General features: G+C 42.7%; 2 protein-coding genes across 4 annotated transcripts in view; one reads left to right on the top strand and one right to left on the bottom strand.

Annotated features, from left to right (window-relative positions):
* Window positions 1–4,031, bottom strand: part of EAF1 (ELL associated factor 1) — a 14,403-nt gene extending 10,372 nt beyond the window's left edge. Inside the window, exons 1-2 of the mRNA XM_030876395.2 lie at window positions 3,578–4,031; window positions 1,634–1,728 (exon numbers count right to left, since the gene is read on the bottom strand). Coding sequence (XP_030732255.2) covers window positions 1,634–1,728; window positions 3,578–4,016 — 534 coding nt within the window. The 5' untranslated portion in view covers window positions 4,017–4,031. The remainder of the gene's footprint in view (window positions 1–1,633; window positions 1,729–3,577) is intronic.
* On the top strand, window positions 3,905–21,471 carry METTL6 (methyltransferase 6, tRNA N3-cytidine). 3 transcript variants are annotated; one of them, XM_060298623.2, is made up of 7 exons: window positions 3,905–4,091; window positions 4,591–5,003; window positions 5,890–6,021; window positions 12,569–12,739; window positions 18,823–18,964; window positions 19,726–19,882; window positions 21,158–21,293. In XM_060298623.2, exons 2-6 carry the CDS (start codon window positions 4,779–4,781, stop codon window positions 19,848–19,850), a joined length of 795 nt encoding a protein of 264 aa, XP_060154606.1. In that variant the 5' UTR covers window positions 3,905–4,091; window positions 4,591–4,778; the 3' UTR covers window positions 19,851–19,882; window positions 21,158–21,293. The 3 variants fall into 3 exon arrangements, with proteins under 3 accessions (XP_060154606.1, XP_030732256.1, XP_030732257.1); XM_030876396.2 differs by lacking the exon at window positions 19,726–19,882 and having other exon boundaries at window positions 21,158–21,471; XM_030876397.2 differs by lacking the exons at window positions 5,890–6,021; window positions 19,726–19,882 and having other exon boundaries at window positions 21,158–21,471.

Genomic DNA, 21,471 nt, shown 5'->3' with positions numbered 1-21,471 from the left:
ATAACAATACGGCAAGAATCTGTGACTGTGCAACTGGCTCTAAGTAACCAAGAAATAAATATAAAATTTTTAAATTACTGTACATTTTTCCAGGGATTTGGGAAATGTTACAAATAATGGTAAAATGTGAACTGAGAAACATAAATTACGCATTACGTGTCTGACACTGAGAAGAGCTCTCACTGTAAGTAGTAAAGCTAGTGAGTGACCTCCGTACTTCCTTGTAATAGGAGAGTCCAGGCTTCCCCCCATGCCAAGTAACCACACAGCATTCTCCAACAGCAGCTCGTTATTCTGGCTGGTTCACAGTAAGTACATCATTCCATTCACCCGCTTAAGCCCTTGAATCACTACCCATCACTCTAAGGCCAAAGAAGAAAATCTTTAAACGAGCCACCTGGCCCTTCCACCTTGCCTGGCTCCACTCGCCGCAGGCTCTGCAGGCTCCAGAGCAGAAGGAGCTGGCCTTCTCTCAGACCCAAGCTCTTTCTTGCAGGGATTTAACAGGGCTTCTGCCTGCAACATCCCACCCTCTCCTTCCCTTTTAATTATTCAACATTCAAATCTGCTCAAAGGTCACTTCCTCAGGCAAGCCTTCCCAGATTTTCCAAAATAAGTGCTACACTTTCTTATATTTATTTAAACTCGCTAAGGGCAAGAAACGTGCTTGTTTTGTTCAAGACTGTATTCTCAGTACCTAGTAGTGAGCCAGCATCCAGTAGGTGGTCATTAATATTTGCCAAATACAGCGTTTAATCCTCTGTATGGAATCAGAAACTGCTTGGCTGCTTGACTCCTTATTCATACAGTAAAAATTAAGAGTTGGAAGAGACCTTAGGGACCATTGATGTAACCTCTTCATTTTACATTTGGGAAACTAAGGTCCACAGGGAGATGATGTAACTTGCCAAAGGCAACAAGTAATGAGATAGCAGTTTGAACTAGCAGACAATAAGTTTTCCCCAGCACAAAGCTTCCCAGGTCTCCCTGTCCAGAGCCTTTTCATTCTATCACTGGTTACCGAGAATTGATGTTCCAGGACAGGGCTGGGACATGCACTGACCCATGGTCATTAAGAGTATTCTGTCTGATCCTTTGGGCTTTGTGATCAGAGCGCCACCTCGGGCAAGGCTTCTCCATTCAGCTTTTAACCGGGTTCCTCAGCCCTAAATGGGCTGAAGGCTCTACACCTCTGGTTTCTGGCTGAAACCACCAGCCTGCACATCACCCCTTGCCAGACTCACGACCCGTGTCGACCCTGCTCCTGCCCTCTGCACTCCTAAGCTGCTGCTTTACATCCGTAGGGCACCTGGGCCTTTCTCTCTGTAGCTGCTGGGGGGAAGCTATGTGTGTCTAAGGGAGGGGCCAGGTGTCCACACAGGAACCTTGTCTACTTTGGGACAAATGGGGGAAAAGGGAGCTTGGGGAAAATGACAAAGAATTATTTTTACTCAAGTACCTGGGAAGCATGAATTCTACCCTGCCCTACCCCCAAAATTCCTTTTTCCCTTATACTGGCACTTCAGAAATCTAGATATATTTAAATAGGAGGAAAATCAAATTGCAATAACATAGAATATGAGGATTCACTGTGATTCCACATTAAAAAAAACAACAGTGGGATAAAACCTACAGGGATATGCGGCAGCGTAATTGTGACTTCATCTCCTTTGCCGACCTGAAGCTCTCCTTCACAGGAAGTGTCTATAGATGCCGGCTTAAAGTCATCTAAAGTGAAAGGAGAAAAGCATTTATCCACCAGGTTACTTTTGCTAAGGGTTTGCAGGGCATTCCCATGTAAGAACTGAAATTTTTTATAACTCAAATAAATGGAAAATACACACCATTTAGAATTTTTCAGAAAGCTATTTCATTGTGGACAGCTTCTCATATACAACAGCAGACAGAATAATACCATGAGCTGTGTGTACCATCGCTCAGCTTCAATAATTACCAGCTCTGGGACAATCTTGTCTCATCTATACCTCCACATACTTTTCTTCTCATTCCCAGTGGATTATTTTGAAGAAAAAAGGCTAGAATTTACACAACATTTTATTAAGCAAAGATATCCCCTTCTGCCAAGTGACAGATGAAAAATTAATGTTTTATTATCCACAATGAGGTGTTTTACTAGGGTTATTATAAGGATCAAAAGGAACAGAGCATATTTTTAAAATCCTGTGACTGTAAAACCCAATATGAAAGGCCATAGCACAATATAAGCTGATTTCATTTTGATAGGAACTGGCAAAGTTAGGATCTGCCACACTCCAGTTCCATAGCTTTAACAAGGATTACTCCTGTAGATGTTTGGAGCAGAAGGCTGAACTGTATTTCCAAAGGTTAATCCTGCCCATGTTTCTGAATTGCAGTTAGAGCACAGCATGAACAGCCACCTTACTCCCTTTTAACACAAACCTGCCTCAAACGGCAGGCCAAGTGCTTCTGTGAAGTGTCTTATTTACATTCCACATTGCCCTTCACTCTGCTAAAACATCAAATCAGTAAACTGCTCAGGAAATGACGCTCTTATCATATTCCCAATACCCTTCCTCTGAAAGGGCTGACCTGTTGTCAGTAGGAAGAAGAGTAATGGCCTGGCAAGTGACCACAGGAAAATAGAACTGCATTTATCTAACACACCCTCTTCCAAGGTGTTGAGTCACGTGTAGGAGGAGCTCCTCTGACAAAAACAAGTCTTAACCAGCATTGGGGCTACCAGGAAGGGAAACCAGGAGCCTGTGAATCACAGCGGTATGCTCAGTCAGCCAATTCTTCACCCCGGACACAGAGTGGAAGGGACCTCTCTCAATAGGGTCTGTAATCATGGAGAAAAAGGAGGTCCAGCATAATGACTATCTCCACATTCCTTAGGCCTGCTCGCTCCTGCTTCCAAACATAGATCAAGCGCTAACTTATTCCTGGCTCTCAAATCCTAATTTTATTCTTCACCCACAAGGGACTTGGTCCCGAGGAAAAGTTGGGGTAGTCCAGGTGACCTCAAAAGACATCAAAATCACACGAAAAGCTAGCATGGAGACATTGAAGAGGGAGACTGATGAGGCACAGAGAGGATGTGGATTCTGGGGCTGCAAAGGGGATGAAGCACTGCGTCAGAGAGGGCAGAACCAAAACGGACGAGGGAAGAAAAGTGAGGAAAACAGGGAAGAAGAGAATGGAATAGGAGAGAGTGGACGCGGATCCCGAGAAAACAACAAGCGTTTCCTTGAAGCGTGGAGACCCCCAGTGGGGTCATGGCGGAAAGGCGGCCACAGAGAAGAGCTGGAGCCTGATGTGCTGTCGCAGCCTCTCAGAAATAAGAGGGGGAGCGTCAGTGCGCAGGAGGGCTGGACGCGGCAGGAAAAGGGGCCAATGGTCTTCGGAATAAGAGTTCGGTACCACGAGGCAGAGAAATAGTGTGGGAAGGTAGTAAAGTCCTGGTTTGGGAGTGAGCTGGGAAAAACCCGAGGTTCCGGCGGATCCGGGCTGAGAGGAAGGGAGTTGACGCTGGCGGCTCCCTGGACACCGGAGGGGCTAAGGGCGGCCAGGGGCGACCGTGGGGGCGCGGACTCACAGCGGATGGTGTGGAAAGAGGTCCGCGGCCGCTTCTCGAAGCTCTCCCCGAGCCGCAGGCAGTGCTCCTCGCGGTCCAGCAGCGGGTTGGCCGTCCCGTTCATGGCCCCCCCGGACCTCGCGCCCGCACCGGTGCCCTCCTGGCGCGCCCGCGGCCCGAGCTGCCGGTACCGGTGTCCGGGGCAGCCGCGCTCCCAGGACAGCGCTCCGGGTCGCGCAGGGAACAGAGCCGGAAACCACCCGTGGCCGGAAGCAAATCCTGGCCTCCGCGTCCGGAAGGTGGGTGACTCTGAGGAAGCGGGGCCCCGGAACTTCCGGCGCCGAGGAGGGACTTCTGGGTCCGGAGCGGAAATGGTGGGGGTAGTGTCAGGGTAGAAGGACTCCGTCTGAGAAGCCCGATTCGAGGTCTTCAGGGGCGGTTTGTCCATTCGAAGGGTCATTCCGCCGTGGCTCCCAAATTTTGCTTCCGAGGCTGGTCTGGCTGAGGGCTCAGCGCGCCCGGCCCCACCCTCCAGGTGAACCTAGGAACTGATGACGGGGCCCCAGCGCGCGAGGGACTAGGTTCACGCCGTCCTCTCAGGCCCTCGCGGCCGGGCGGCCTGGGTTATCCCGAGTATCCTGGGCACCCCACGCCACGCGTCTCTGAGTATCTTCCTCCGCTTCGCGTGCCGACGGCGACGCGAGGGCCTTAGTCCCTGGGAAGTGACGCCCCCTCTGGTTCGTAAGACTCAGAGTCTCAGGCCACCCGGGCTTAGCTCTGTTTTCCCCGAAAAACACTGAGTCTCCGGTCCTTGGAAACGGTGACTCTCCTTACAGTTCTGTGCGTGAGAGCCCTGGCCGCTGAATGTCAGCCCTCTGAAGGCAGCGGCAGTGTCTTGGTCTTTGTGACGTATTCAATAGCGGAGCAGGGATTTGTGTAAGGTCAGCACCTAGTAAACGTTTGCTGAGTTGAACTGTTAGGTGAAAGAACTGTTGTAGGACCACTAACTCAGCATCTTTAAAAAACTGTTCTAGAACCCCCCAACTGGAGTCTTATTCTTTTTCCTGCGAAACACCCGATGCTGCCTGAGGCTTGGACCCAACCTGAGGGACCACATCTGAGAAAACCCTGCCTGTGTCTGCAGTATCCGCTTGAATTCCTCAGGTTGTTCAGGAATGGAGAATCTCCAGCAGTGTTAAATATATTACCATCAACTTAGGAGATGGCTGCTTTGCAAAGGAAAGGGCTTCAGGCGAGGATTCTCAGCTCTGAAGAAGAGGAGAAACTGACAAGAGACCAAGCTTTAGTGTCTGATTATAAACAGCAAAAACTGGAAAAAGAGGCTCAGAAGAACTGGGACCTTTTTTACAAAAGAAATAGCACTAATTTCTTCAAAGATAGACACTGGACCACCAGAGAGTTTGAGGAGCTCAGATCATGTAGAGAGGTAAACTAATATTACACCTTATTTGAGCTGTTCTTCATTTAGAATGTGTAGAAGAGGGTGTGCTTTATTGCATTCCCAGGGGGAGTGTGAGATAATTTATGAAACCTCTCAGAGGCTTCATAAATTTTTGTACCTTAGATATACACTGTTTGTCTCAAGTAGTTTTAGCAGTCGCTGAGTTGTATAATACAGAGGAGAAAAGACGCTGTAACTGCAGTCCTGTTGTCTAACAAAGGCCAGTCACAGAATTTTGAAATCAGTGACTGGTGGGGCTTTCAACCACTTCACACCGACATATCAGGCCATCAGCATCATGCTTCTGTATTATGGCAAGAGAAGGAAAAGTAGATAAATGTATGCTTTTTTTGTAAGTTTAAAAAAAAGGGGGGCATTTTCTGTTTTTTAAAGCTAATCTGGAAGTTGTAAATACTAAATTCATGATGAATGATTTCAATGGCAGGTTCATAATAATAATAATGATGAACACTTTATCATGCCCGTTTTCTAGAACTTTACATGTGTTCTGTAACTTAAGCCTTATAATAACATGGTGAAGTTTGGCATTAGTATTATCCCCACTTGCTGATGAAATTGAGGCACAAAGCTGTTTAAGTGATTTGTTCAGTGATAGAACCCGGGGCGAGGGGAGGAGTCCAGATTTGAGTGCTCGCGGTTTAACCTCAGAGCCTATTCTGTTAACCATTATGCTTTGTTTTCTCCACACCAAACTCCCAATGTTGGACGAGGTATCAGTGGCTTTGGGTTATCAGTTCACTTAATTGTCTACTCCATGGGGGCAGAGACCTTGTCTCGTGTTCTGGACCTTTTAGTTTTTTCTTCATTGTGTAGATGTAGTGTACTGTAACTTTGGGTTCTCTTTCCTCAGTTTGAAGATCAAAAATTGACTATGCTTGAAGCTGGTTGTGGGGTTGGGAACTGTTTATTCCCGCTTTTAGAAGATCCGAATATCTTTGCCTATGCCTGTGATTTTTCTCCAAGAGCAGTTGAATATGTCAAGGTTGGTGCACCAGCTGTGTGTTTTGTTATATTTTCCTGGACTTGTTGGACCTGCCTTCTACACCCATTTGCCCAATTTCAGTCCTCTCCCTGAAGCTAACCAGCTATGATCCCTGTGAACCTAGTTTTCCTGTTTACATGCATGTATAATACATACAGAAACATAGCAGTATTCAGAAAAGTAGAAAGAAATACCAAACAACATCCTTATCCTTGTATCCAGATTTAATGATTGCCAGCATTTTGCTATTTTTGCTTTATAGACTTGCTGAACTGTTTTAAAGTAAGTTACAAATGTTGACATGCTTCACTCGTATATATGTATGCCTACATCTTAAAAAAAAATGAGGACTTTTTCTACATGACTACAATATACTTATCATGTCTGACAAAAATAACTGTAATTCCCTAATGTCATTAATACCCAGTCTGGATTCAGATTTCCCCCAATAGTCCCAGGTGTCTTTAATAGCTATATTTAATTAAGGACTACATCTTACACTTTATTATGTACCTTAGATCTCCTTAGCCTAAAACATTCCTGCCCTTCCCCTTGACCTTTTCCCCACTGACATTGAATTTTCGGAGAGCAAGCCATTTTCTATAATGAGGTCCCACATGCCAAATTGGGTCTGATTGTTTCTTTTAATCATTGTTTAACTTGTTTCTGTATTTCCTGTAAACTAGAAGTTAGATTTAAATCAGGTAAAATACTTTGGGCAAAAATACTTTAATAGCTGATGTTGTTTCTTTCATACTGCATCCTATCAGGAGGCAGTAGTGTAATCTCGCTGTAAGTGATGCTAGTTTTGATCGCTGGGTTAAGGTAGTAACTACCTAATTCCTTTGTTGCACAGGTATTTTCTTTTTGTCACTAACAGATATGTGGGGGATACTTTGGCAACATGTAGATATGTAGTTTTCCACCAACCTTTCACAGTTTTAGCATCTATTAGACTTTTTAAATAGTGTCATCACATTGTACTATAACCTGCTTTCTTCGCTCTATGTTATATCTTGCCGAGTTTTTCATCCTAGTACATGTAGGTCCACTGCATTTCATTTACCTGTTGTAGTATTCCATAGAACGGATATGCCATACTGTAACAATTGCCTTGTTGGTAATTGTTCGAATTGTTTCTAATTTTTTGCTCTTACAAGTAGGGTTAATGTGATCAAAATTGTACACATGCCCCAAAACACATGTGTACACTTATTTCTGTGGTGAATAATAGAATAGAATTCCTTGGAGAAAGGATACATGTTGAAATTTAAGTAGATAATGCCAGGCTTCCATCCAGAAAATTATACCAACTTATAATTTCACCAATAGTATAAAGATATTTTTTCCTCTATGCCCTTAACATTTGACATCAGTCTTCTTTATATCTTCCAATCTTATGGGCAAAAAGTACTGTCTCCAATTATTTATTTATTTATGTTTGGCTGTGTCACGTCTTAGTTGTGGCATGCAGGCTCTTCGTTGCAGTGAACAGGCTTCTCTGTAGTTGTGGTGTGCAGGCTCCAGAGCACGCAGGCTCAGTAGTTGCGGTGTGCGGGCTCTCTAGTTGTGGTGCTCGGGCGCGGTAGTTGTGGTGTGTGGGCTTAGTTGCCCCACGGCGTGTGGGATCTTAGTTCCCTGACCAGGGATCAAACCCACATCCCCTGCTTGATCTGTGACCCAGGATGTGATCTATCCTGGAGAATGTTCCATGTGCACTTGAGAAGAAAGTGTAATCTGCTGTTTTTGGCTGGAATGTCCTATAAATATCAATTAAATCTATCTGGTCTGTTATGTCATTTAAAGCCTGTGTTTCCTTATTAGTTTTCTGTTTGGATGATCTGTCCATTGGTGTAAGTGAGGTGTTGAAGTCCCCCACTATTATTGTGTTACTGTCAATTTCCTCTTTTATAGCTGTTAGCAGTTGCCTTATGTATTGAGGTGCTCCTATGTTGGGTGCATATATATTTATAATTGTTATATCTTCTTCTTGGATTGATCCCTTCATCATTATGTAGTGTCCTTCCTTGTCTCTTGTAACATTCTTTATTTTAAAGTCTATTTTATCTGATATGAGTATTGCTACTCCAGCTTTCTTTTTTTTTTTTTTCCAGCTTTCTTTTGATTTCCATTTGCATGGCATATCTTTTTCCATCCCCTCACTTTAGTCTGTATGTGTCCCTAGGTCTCAAGTGGGTCTCTTGTAGACAGCGTATATATAGGTCTTGTTTTTGTATCCATTCAGCGAGCCTGTGTCTTTTGGTTGGAGCATTTAATCCATTCACGTTTAAGGTAATTATCGGTATATATGTTCCTATTACCATTTTCTTAATTGTTATTGGTTTGTTTTTGTAGGTCTTTTTCTTCTCTTGTGTTTCCCACTTAGAGAAGTTCCTTTAGCATTTGTTGTAGAGCTGGTTTGGTGGTGCTGAATTCTCTTAGCTTTTGCTTGTTTGTAAAGCTTTTGATTTCTCCGTCAAATCTGAATGAGATCCTTGCTGGGTAGAGTAATCTTGGTTGTAGGTTCTTCTCTTTGATCACTTTAAATATATCATGCCACTCCCTTCTGGCTTGTAGAGTTACTGAGAAATCAGTTGTTAACCTTGTGGGAGTTCCCTTGTATGTTATTTGTCTTTTTTCCCTTGTTGCTTTCAATAATTTTTCTTTGTCTTTAATTTTTGTCAATTTGATTACTGTGTGTCTCGGTGTGTTTCTCCTTGGGTTTATCCTGCCTGGGACTCTGCCCTTCCTGGATTTGGGTGGCTATTTCCTTTCTCATGTTAGGGAAGTTTTCGACTCTAATCTCTTCAAATATTTTCTGTCGATGATTGTTCAGCAGTTAGTTGTGATTCCGGTGCTCTCACAAGAGGGAGTGAGTGCACGTCCTTCTACTCTGCCATCTTGAACCAATCTGATAATCTTTTCCTTTTAAGGTACGAAGGTTTTATGTCTTGTTTAGAAGTTCTGTAATCACATAGATATGCTTTTTTAAATTTTGGTTATGGTTTTTAATCAATCTGGAAAAAGTTTGGCCATTATATCTTCAAGTATTTCTTCAGCTCTGTTTCCTCTTCTCTTTCTGGGATTCCAATTACTTGTATGTTATACCATTTGTATTGTCTCACAGCTCTTGGATGCTGGTTTTTTGTTTGTTTTTAACTTTTTTTCCCTTTCTTCAGTTTGTGTAATTTATTGTCCTATCATCAAGTTCATTGGTTCCTCTTTAGGCAGTAGGCATTCCTATTGATGAGTCCGTCAAAAGCATTCTTCATTTCTGTAACTAAGTTTTTTGTTTTTAGCATTTCCAGTTGATTTGTTTTGTAGTTTCTATCTCTCTGTGAAATTACCTATCTGATCTTGCATGTTGTCTACCTTTTCCTTTAGAGCCTTTAATATGTTAATCACAGTTATTTTAAATGTCCAAACCTGTAGTTCCAACGTCTGTGTCATATTTGAGTCTGGTTCTCATGATTGATTGTCTCTTCAGACCATATTTTTTCTTGCCTTTTGGTATGCCTTGTTCTTTTTTGTTGAAAGCCGGGTATGTTATATAGGGCAGTGGATACTGAGGTAATAAGGATTTGTAATAATCTAGACAGGAGTTGGGCTCTATTTGAAGTCTCTTGTTGCTATAGTTACCTGTGAGGTTTGTTGTTGCTATCGGCCTCAGAGACTTCAGACTCCTCTGGTGACTTTGTTTTTGTTGCTCCTCTTGGCTTTGGGTCTTCCCTTTGTGCTGTTCACCATGAAGAGTCTGTCTCTTGCAGCTTTCCCAGCAATCCACTGTTGTTATTACTGGAGATTTGTTGGTAGTATGTTGGGAAAGAGACTGTTCTCTAATGTTCTGATTCTCAGTTTTTGAACTGCATAATGGACCTGTGTCTTAGGGGTGTGGCCCTCACAAGTGTTTCTGCTTCTCCAGGAATAGAGCTTTTCTCTCCCATCGCTTCCCCGCCTCTGTCATCCTCTGTGGTCTTGAGGCCATTCTCTCTGCAGATTAAGACTAGGTCTGGGAAGAGTAGGGCCCTCCCCCAGTGGTAGTGGTACTCCACCAGTGCCCTAAGGATACAGGCCTCAGATAACTTTTCCCCTGCAGGTTAAACCTTTCCTCCCTTAAAGGAGGTGAGAAAGTCCAGCACCAGAAAGAGCACCATTGTCTCTGTGAGAGCCTGGTGATGTCCTTGGTGGAAACACCTGCAAAGGGTGGAAACATCCCGATGGCTTCATCTGTTTGTCACATTTCTAATTTTCTCTTTCCAGGCTGAAGGCTACTGCCTCAGGTAAGCAAACACTTGGGTCCTGCATCTCCCTGAAGGCACTTGTTCCCTCTCCAGATTTGGGGATGGCTGGTGGTTCTTTGACCTCTGTTCTTTCATGGGTTCACATAAAGTTGCTGTCTGTCCAGCTTGTTTCCCATAAGGATGGGAGCTACGTCTCTCCACCTCTCTACATCTCTGCACTGGAGCTGCAAGTCTTTTATTACTCCAGGTGGTCTGCTGTCCTCTAACACAAGTGGATAGAGCTAGCTGTTCAAACAGTGAATTGAGTGAGAAATTAGTTTTCCATTCCTGATAATTGTCACCTGTATTATCTCCTTTTTTTTTTTAAATTTACTTTTGGCCACATTGGGTCTTTGTTGCTGTGCGCAGGCTTTCTCTAGTTGTGGAGAGAGGGGGCTACTCTTTGTTGCGGTGCACAGGCTTCTCATTGCACTGGCTTCTCTTGTTGCGGAGTACGGGCTCTAGGCACACGGGCTTCAGTAGTTGTGGCACATGGGCTCAGTAGCTATGGCTTGTGGACTCTAGAGCACAGTCTCAGTAGTTTTGGTGCACGAGTTTAGTTGCTCCACAGCCTGTGGGGTCTTCCCGGACCAGGGCTCGAACCCATGTCCCCTGCATTGGCAGGTGGATTCTTAACCACTGCGCCACCAGGGAAGTCCCTATTATCTACCTTTTTTTAAATCTAATTGTCATTTTTGTCATCTCTCTTCTGTCATATACACTACTGATCCCTCTTTATACATGGGTCTGTTTGGGGACTCTGTTCTGTCTCAGTGATCTATTTGTCCCCATTCTCAAACCACACTGTTTTAGTACTTCATTTTGTAATGTGTTTTGATGTCCAGTAGTGTGCCTCCTCTTCCACTGTTCTTCATTTAAAAATCGTCTTGGCAGGCTTCCCTGTTGGCACAGTGGTTAAGAATCCACCTGCCAATGCAGGGGACACAGGTTCAAGCCCTGGTCTGGGAAGATCCCACATGCCGCAGAGCAGCTAAGCCCGTGTGCCACAACTACTGAGCCTGTGCTCTAGAGCCCGCGAGCCACAACTACTGAGCCTGCATGCTGCAACTACTGAAGCCCACGCGCCTAGAGCCCTTACTCTGCAACAAGAGAAGCCACCACAATGAGAAGCCTGCGCACCGCAACGAAGAGTAGCCCCTGCTCACTGCAACTAGAGAAAGCCCATGCACAGCAATGAAGACCCAACACAGCCAAAAAAAATAAATCAATAAAATAAATAAATTAAAAACAAACAAAAAAACAAAACCCCACAATGTGATATCACCTCACAGCCATTAGGATGGCCACTATCAAAAAAAAAAAAAATCATCTTGGCTATTCCTCAAGATTTTCACTTCCAGATGAATAAAATTTACCTTGTCAAGTTTCTAGAAATCTGTGGAGATTCAGTTGAGATTGCATTGGATTTATAAGAGGTAGAACTGACATCTTTTCAACATTGAACCTTCCCATCCAATAACTTTGTGTATCTCTCAATTTATTAAAGTCCTTATTTACATTAAAGAAAAGTTTGATATTTTTTTCCATAATGCTCTTATACATGTGTTGAAACATGAACCAAAATGTACCGGGAACACACTTGTAGTTAAAAAAAAAAAAAAAAAGTTAGGTTTTATTAGCTTGCTGCATCAAGGGAAAATATACCCAGAAGAACTGTGGGAGCATCTCAGTAAAGGAAGCTGGAAGGACTTCTCATAGGGTTAAGGGAGCAGAGGCTGGTTTTGGATTATCATCCCTCTAGAGTTACATGCTTCTAAAATGCTCAGTTTGGAATATGTGATAGACTGTGTACACAGTTAAAAATGATTGGTTAATATATACAAAACAGGTAACCAACAAGGACCTGCTGTATAGCACAGGGAACTCTGCTCAATACTCTGTAATAACCTAAATGGGAAAAGAATTTGAAAAAGAATAGGTACATGTATATGTATAACTGAATCACTCTGCTGTATACCTGAAACTAACAACATTGTTAATCAAATATACTCCAATATAAAATAAAATTTTTTAAAAGGAAAAAAATGATTTGTTAAAATGAAATCTTGTCTGTTGTAGCAGTATTGAACATTACATGCTTTAATGTGCAAATGGTTCATTACTGTTTTACACAGTTACAAAGTGATCATTGATTTCTGTGCAGCAGTGTACACGTAGAAGTAGGATCTCCTTTTGATGCTGTGTTTTTCTCCATGTATCAACGTGGATGTGGTGTAAAAATTATTTTGTGTTTTTCTCCTCTCTAGCAAAATCCTTTATATGACACAGAACGATGCAAGGTATTCCAGTGTGATCTGACTAAAGATGACCTTCTGGAACACGTGCCCCCGGAGTCTGTGGATGTTGTCATGTTGATATTTGTGCTCTCTACGGTTCACCCTGATAAAATGCACCTTGTCTTACAAAACATTTACAAGGTTAGTAATTGGGAGCCTGCACGTGAGGGTTAGATGTCCTGATCTTTTCACTTACCTTCCCTCTGAGGCTCACGTGCTGTCTCGATTGACAGAGTCTCCCCGTTCTCACGAGGTGGGCTGCGTAGTCAGTGTAGGGAAGAAAGTTCTCCTGCATAAAACATCCACCGTAAATTCTCATTTGCCTGGTGGCCATCGCTGCCCTTCAGAGCTTGGCCAGCCTTGGAGCAGGGATGATTTTGCAGCTGCCTAGGATATGTGGAGTCTTGCTGTAAAGTGAGAGGAAGCATAGTTCAGTGCACAAGAGCACACAGTCTGGAGTCAGGGTGCCTAGAATCAAATCTGGCTCCCCTAATGTAGGCAACTTCCTTTACCTTTCTGAGCCTTCATTTCATTACCTGTGGAATGTTGAGATAATAGTTCCTAGATCTTAGGATTTGGGGGAGATTATATGAGATGTGTTTTAAGTGCTTAGTGCAGTGCCTAGAAATGGTGAGTGCTCTTTAAATGTCAGCTGTGGTCGTCATTGTTGTCACTCCCATCATTGTTGTTAGACTGGGGAGAACCCAAGCTGCTGTGGCCACCAGGAGGCTGCTGCAGCACTCAGGGAGTAAAGCATCACTCCTAAGTCAGGTGACTCAAAACAGGCCACCTTTTCATTCTTCTCTGGGCCTCAGTTTTCTTGTCTGTAAAATGGGGGTGTCTTTCACTCATGGGGTTATTGTGAGATGCCGGTAAGATCAGGTTCGAGGTGCTTTGTAAACTACAATAGAGGCTCTCTTAGCTGTACAAACAGTGGGTAACCATGTTGATTAACTTAAAATCAACTAAGTCGAGAAATGATTTTTACAAATGGTACCTTCTTACTGTAAATATTTTATTATAAGTTAAAATATGTTAATACTCACTTATCATTCTTTTCATGTAGAGCCAAGGCCTTTTCTTTGAGGATGGGGCCATTTATCTTACATAAATCACACATGTAATAGAGTTTTGGTTTCTTTATAGCAAGAACTTAAAAACAATTGAAAAGTAATATGAGAGCAGATTCTTTTATATTTTTACCCAGACTTTCATTGTTGATTCTCCCACGCTTAATTAAGCAGAGTTTGTTCAGTGCTTGTTTAACAAGTCTTTCCAAAGTAGTCAACATACTTTTCATAGGAAATAAAACTGCCTTCTGTTCACGTTCGTATTGCATTGTTTATATACTTGTATATAATGATAAATCTCAGAACAACAGCACAAGCAAGCTTGGGAATGAACACCAGTGACTGATGGGAGCACCAGCTCCCCGGGAGGCCCTGGAGTGTAATGGCGCATGATCTAGAGAGCCTGGGAGCCTCACCTGCTCAGGGGGTTGTGGCTTCAGTCAGTTTACAGAGAGAATGGAAAGTGTCCAGCAAGCTGAGGAAGTGGACATTAGCTGAGAGCCTCTGTATATGTAGAGCTGTACATTAAAATTTAACCCTGGTTCATGATGTTTTAAAAGAGTAGCGAGGTAGAAATTTCAAGACGCTGGAAACCTGTTAGGGAATAACTGTTCTCACTGAAAACAATTTTTTAAAAAATTCAGATGGTTTTAGCCCTCTGCTTGTGAGGTTTTGTAAGGTTTTTTTCCTCCTTACCTCTCCTTTCCCTGCCCTGGCATATGAACAGATGAGAACCCAGCGTATATCCACAGATAGGCATGGGACTTAAACCAGGTAAAGAGGGAAGAGGGGACCGATGGGAGGATCCCTGATTTGATGACTCAGGTGAAGGTGAAGGTTTATGAAAGATGGGGAGTTAGAGAAAGAGCTGGAAAAATGGTGGAGGGGGTGGTCGGAGAGTTACTTGTGTGACATTGAGAGTATGAAGGGGTTATACTTTACAGTGTTGACAAGACCTTAGGACATTACTGTGGGAGCGAGTGATTAAGGTAGGGTGGAGGACGAGATCTTTGGAAGAGAGAAGCTCAAATCATTGAGGCCAGCATATTTGGAAGCATAATCCGCATGCATGTTGAAATTGATGGGAATTAAGAATGGAGTAGTATGAGGATAAAAGCATAAACCAGGAGACGCATTCATCATGAAATGGAGGGAAATGACCCTGGAACTAATAGATGACTAACAATAAGGGATAGTGGGTGATGTGATCTGATGACAGGAGATTCAGACATGAGGCTTGGGGAGGAGAAAGGGGAATGCACAGAAAGTAGCAGTGGGGCAAGGAGAACCCCAGACCCTTTCCCACGCCCAGTGATACAAGGACCATGGGAGAAAACACAGCCTGACTTGAGAGGTTGCAGGGAAAACTGCGTCCTCAGGGGACAGTCAGGTTTTTGTTAGCACAAGAATGAAGGGGACGTTCAGGATACCGTGATTTGATGGAGGGTTTTGGGGATTAGGAAGGAGTAGGAGGTAATAGGGGCAGAGTAAGGAGTGTCTGGAACTTTGCTGGGGACGAGAGTGCCCACTGTCAATATTCTATCCATCATTATACTGGAGGTCCTAGTCAGCTGGAAAAGACCAGAAAAAGGAATAAAGGGTTTTAGAATGAGAAAGAAACAGAACTCATTATTTGCAGATAATATGATTGTCTAATGAGAAAATATTAACAGAATTACATAAGTGTAAGATGAATGTACTCAGTGCCACAGAACTGTACACTTAAAAGAGAATAACATGCATTGTGCAATCTTACTTTTCCACTTCATGTTACGTGTTTTGTTTTACTTCTTTGTTTGATTTTGAGTTTTTTGGTAGACCTTTTTTTTTTTTTGAGGAAATTGACAGCTGATTTTAAATTTACATGAAGGAACAAAGAGTCAAAACACTCTTGAAGAAGAAGGCAATGGGGAGATTTGTACCCTACCAGATATAAAGGCTTGTTACAACTACAATTATTAAGACACAGTGGTATTGGCAGAGGGACAGACAAATTGACAAATGGAATGTGATAGCTTAAAAGCAGATCCATATATATATGGAAATTTGATAGTTGATAGAGGTGACATTGAAGATCCCTGGGAAAAGGACTGCTCAGCAAATGATTCTGGGACTGTTGGTAGGCCACGTGAGAGAAAACCAAAATTGTATTCCTACTTCACATCCTATACAAGAGTCATTCCAGGTGGATTTAAAGACAAATGGAAAAGACAAAAGTTTAAGCCTTTCAGAAGAAAATATAGGAGAAAATCTTTGACTTCAGAGTAGGGAAAAATTTTCTCAAAGATTCAGAAACATTCTATGCATAAAGATGATGGTAAAAAAAATTAAGTTTCTGTTCTTCAAAAGACAGTATAATACAAAGAAATTGAAAAGACAAGGTGGGAAAAGTAACTTAAAATCTACTCAACTGAGGGACTTCCTTGGCGGTCTAGTGGTTAAGATTCCGAGCTTCCACTGTAGGGGGCATGGCTTCGATCCCTGGTCGGCCTAGTATCCAGAATGTATAAGGAATTCCTGAGTAACAGTAAGAATGGCAATAGAAAAATGAGCAAACAGTCATGTTACAGAAGAGAACACACACATAGTTAACATATGAAAAGATAACCTCAGTAACCCAGGAAATGGAAAATAAAACCATAATGAGACACAATTAGATTAATAAAGTTAAGTCTGACAGAGCCGGGTATTAATGAGGTTATGCCTATTCTTGATTTAAATGGAAACATACAGCATGTTATCTATATTTAGTATATAATGAAGTGTTATATTAAAAGAAAAGTTAACTTGAGCTGTCCCAGTCCATACCTGGCCCCTTTCTTATAGTAACAAATTCCATTTCAGCAGTCTTCCTGTTTTTACCACCCAATAGAAATCCTTTTTCAGCTGAACTGGAATGAGTTCACGGCAGCAGTGTGATGCTGTCGTGCATAGTCAGTCACTGGTTCATTAATTTGAGACCATGTGCTTCATCAGGAAATTACTGGAAGAAGCGAGCTCTCAGCCTCTGACAATCAGGCACCCTTTGGGCAGCTCTGCAGTCTTGCTTGATCAGCTACAGTAATAAGCTGTTGTACAGTAGAGATAATTACTCTAGGATGTTGACACCTGAGAAATTTTAAAACCACATAATTTTACACTGAAAGGCAGCCTTAAAGTTGAATTCCCTCAGTTTTGGAATAGAACGGTAAAATAAAAATAGACCAAATTTGTCATCAGAAGACGAGATTTTGGTTTTCCTGTGCCACTGACTTGCCTTGAAAGCCCAGGCGAGTCACTTGTACTCTGAGCCTCACTCAACGTGGAGTGGGTCTGGTCGACCTCACCTGCTTTCTTCCTGGAGCTGTTGGGAGGGTGAGGAAAGCCGGTGGCTGTACAGCCCCGCCATCAAAGGAGGTGTTATACCATAATTACTGTCTTACGGACGAGAAAATACATTCAGAGGGATGAAATGTTGTCCATGGTCATTCAACCAGTTAACAGAAGAGCTGGGATATGGACCAGGATTTCCCAAATTCCTGAGCAAGGGTCCCATGCAGGCTTTCCTTCCCTCTGAAATTAAGAATGATTTCTTTCTCACATAGACTAAAATTTTCAGACTTTTTCCTTCTCAATTATTCACATTTTAAAATTTAGCATTTCTGACCAAGGTATGAATGTTTTTATCGAAGAGGCACTTTACTGACAATATTTTAAATGCATGCTAGCGTTGATAAGAATTCGCTAAATGATGGAATTCCTGGCAGTCCAGTGGTTAGGACTCCGTGCTTTCAGTTCCGAGGGCGCGGGTTCGCTCCCTGGATGGGGAACTAAGATCCCACAAGCCATGGGGCGTGGCCAAAAACAAAAGAATTTGCTAAATGAGAAAATCTGCAGCATACTTGGAAGTATTATGGGCAATCTTTCCTATTCTATTCAGGAAGAGGAAACATCAAATTACATCAAAAATCTATAAAAGGTGCTACATGTCATGTCTTAAAAATCATCTTGTTGATGTGATGGGGCAGAATATATTTAATAAAATCAACGCCCCCTTTGGAAGTCCACTCTTATTTGGTAAAGTTACGCAGTTTGAAAGAATCCCCGCATAAAAAGCAAGTGTCACAGCGAGTACCACTTTCTTTTCATTCTGAAAAGCATATGGCTATTTGCTGTGTAAGAGAGGGGCAGTTATACCACTCCCGGCGGATTTTACCTTCCAATTTTTGAGACATCTGCTCTGTGACAGCTATTTCTGAAAGGCTGTAGTGAGGGACTCCCACCGGAGCCTGACACTGGTCCCTTCTCTACACACTGCACTAGCGTGAGGATGCTTCGCTTCAAATCAAGAAGTGCAGCAGTGTGGGAAGAATACTCAAGTTACCCCTGCCCTCACAGCCTCTCTTGTCTTGTCAGTAGTGAGGACAGAATTGGAATGACACCCCCCCGCCCCTACTCTGCCCAGGGCTAACAAACATCCCTGATCCTGCAGTGTGATGCCTTTAACCCCAGCTTGAGTCCTGCCCCCCCTCCTTAGTAGTTTTTGTATGATCATGGGCAAATCACTTCCCTCTTCTGCTACCAGTTTCCTTATCTCACAGAGGATAATCACACTCCTTCCTTCCTTCCTCCCAGAATTGTGTGAAGACCCAATGAGAAAATGTCTGGTAAGCTATAGAGGGCCGTCCACTGTTAGCGTGGTGGGCAAGCCATACAGAATTGTAGCGTGGGAGACCAGAGCTGAGACTCAGGATGAGGAAGCCCAAAAAACCAGTAAAAAGTGAAAATGACATAGTATTTTTTTAAAGAAACAATTTGACTGCAGGGTCATGGATTAGGAGATGGCTAATAAAATGGTGGGAGAACGTGCTTTAGTGAGGGTATGATTGTTTCTTCTAATGTCTTTAACACTTTAATTGTGTGACACTGGACCTTCCACAGAGCTCTCATTAGTGCTCAGGAAGTACCCCTCCAGTGCACAGGACACTGCCAAGTATTAGCACACCTTTGCTTATCAGGCCCTTTTTCTTCATAGTATGGGTATTGCAGTCTGGCCCCTTTCATAACTGTCACAAATGCAAGTTATTTTAATCCCTAAATTAATCAGGTTTTATTTTATAGTAAGCTCTGTTTGACTGGGTCCCTGAATTACGTGCAGCCTGTTTTGTTTCGTAGGTATTAAAACCAGGCAAAAGTGTCTTGTTTCGCGACTATGGGCTGTATGATCATGCCATGCTTAGGTTTAAAGCCGGCAGCAAACTTGCAGAAAACTTTTATGTTAGACAAGATGGAACCAGATCGTATTTTTTCACTGACGGTAAGATTGCTGGAATCTGTCTTGACTGCTGTTTCCTTGATTGCATTGTCACTATGGTACCAGTTGGAGTGGGGGTGACTGTACCCCCCTTACAAGCACAAGGTCCCAGAACAAGCCCGCTCACATGCACCACTTACCAGCCCTGGCTGTGAGCTCACCGGCCGCCTCTGGTGACCGTGTCCAGTTAGTGAGCCGGATCAGTGGACAGGCTCTGATGCGCCGCCATGTGGATGACGCCAGGAGCTGCGCTGGAAAGAGGGGAGAGCAAACCAGAATCTTCACTTCGTTCACTCAGGCATAAAGCAAATAGGACAGGGTAGTGCCTTGAGATTACTTGAGTCTCACAAAGGTAAGAAATCTTTTTCTATAAAAGTGATTGAGGGACTTCCCTGGCAGTCCAGTGGTTAAGACTTTATCTTTCAATGCAGAGGGTGCAGGTTCGATCCCTGGTTGGGGAGCTAAGACCCCACATGCCTCGAGGCCAAAACATCAAAAAAAAAACAAGCAATATTGTACAAATTCAATAAAGATTTCAAAAATGGTCCACATCAAGAAAAATCTTTAAGGAAAAAAGTGATTGAAACTTTTTACACAAATTTGCTATAGAGGGGTCTTTAAAAGGTCATTTTTGATAAGAAAACCATCCAGACACCGAACATGATTTTAAAACCATCCAAACACCGAACATGATTTTAGTCTTTTAGGTAGTTTTTTTTTTTTGGTACGCGGGCCTCTCACTGTCGTGGCCTCTCCCGTTGCAGAGCACAGGCTTCGGATGCGCAGACTCAGCGACCATGGCTCATGGGCCCAGCCGCTCCGCGGCATGTGGGATCTTCCCGGACCAGGGCACGAACCCGTGTCCCCTGCATCGGCAGGCGGACTCTAAACCACTGCACCACCAGGGAAGCCCTCTTTTAGGTATTTTGAACGTTAGTTTTAAGCCTGTTAAATACAGGTATACCTCGTTTTATTGTGCTTCGTGGATATTGCATTTTTCGTAAATGGGATGTTTCTGACAACCCTGTGTCGAACAAGTCTATTGGCACCATTTTTCCCACAGCATTTGCTCACTTCATGCCTCTATGTCAGATTTTGGTAATTCTCGCAATATTTTGAACTATTATAAATTATTATATTTCCTATGGTGATCTGTGATCAGTGATCTTTGACGTTACTACTAAGACTCACTATAGGCTCACATGATGGTTAGCAATTTTTAGCAATACAGTATTTTTTAATTAAGGTATACACATTGTTTTTTTAGACACAGTGCTACTGCACACTTAATATACTACAGTATACTGTAAACATAACTTCACATGCACTGAGAAACCAGAAAATTCGTGTGGCTCGCTTTATTGCAGTATTTGCCTTTATTGTGGTGGTCTGAAACCGAACCCACAATATCTCTGAGGTATGCCTATAATCTGAACCATAAGATAATTACCTTCTTAAGCTCTAATTTTTACAACATTTGTATTTCTTGAAGTGAAATATTCTCTTAAAGCTAAAAATGAGTGATTACCATTAAAACTACAAAACCATTAAAAATGTACGGTGAAAATTAAAAATTTGTTTTAATGTTTTGGATTCATGAAATCTGATTAAACCAATTATAAATGAGAAGATGCAATAATATCTGCAAAGTGCTTCAGAGCACATTCTTTGCAGTAATGCCCTCGATAAGAGTCTTTGTTTTTGCTACGTAGCCATTCTGTTTGTTTCACTTAATGTGTAGTGATTATTACTTGGATTAACTTTTCCTTAAGGTATGTCACTATCAGATGATTTTTTTTCTCCCCACTTTGTTCACTGATTTTCCTCCTTCATGTTAGCATAGATGAGGTGCTTGATGTAGACAAATTGAGCACACATGCACTTTGCATGAGTACAGCCAGTCTGGAATTGTGTTTCTTTTTACTCAGACTCTTGTCCTTGGGGAATCACAGTAGGGCAAGGAGGATGTACTCCAGGTTGTTCTTAAACTTTTTTGCTTATTGTTTATTTGGGAGTTTTTGTTTGACAGGGAGAAGTAGGAGTTTGTTAACTTTCCAGAACAAAACCTTTACCTTTTAGTGTTGAGGTTCTCCTTCCATTAAGGATGCCCTGTCTCAGCCTCCCGCCCCCCTCACCACTGCTCAGCGGTGCAGTGGAGTCCAGACTGCGAGCGCTGTCGATCTGCTTGTCTTCTAGAATTCCTGGCACGGCTCTTTATGGACACAGGTTACGAAGAAGAGGTGAACGAGTATGTGTTTCGTGAGACGGTGAATAAAAAAGAAGGCCTGTGTGTACCGAGGGTTTTCCTTCAGAGCAAGTTCCGAAAGTCTCTGAAGAACCCAACTCCTGTGACCCCGCGCCTGGGCCACGAGTCCTGACCTTTCACAAGGTTGATGTCTGTGCCTCCCCTTGAAGAGGAAAGTTTAAAGTCACTCTTTATTTTGTGTACTTTTATATTTTAACTTTTTAAAATGAATATATATACTTTTTATATTAAAAGGTAGCAAGTG

Source organism: Globicephala melas, chromosome 4 (genome assembly GCF_963455315.2).
Source record: "Globicephala melas chromosome 4, mGloMel1.2, whole genome shotgun sequence".
Lineage (NCBI taxonomy): Eukaryota > Metazoa > Chordata > Mammalia > Artiodactyla > Delphinidae > Globicephala > Globicephala melas.
The sequence above is the reverse complement of the archived record's forward strand: the minus strand, read 5'-3'. Positions and strand labels throughout refer to the sequence as shown.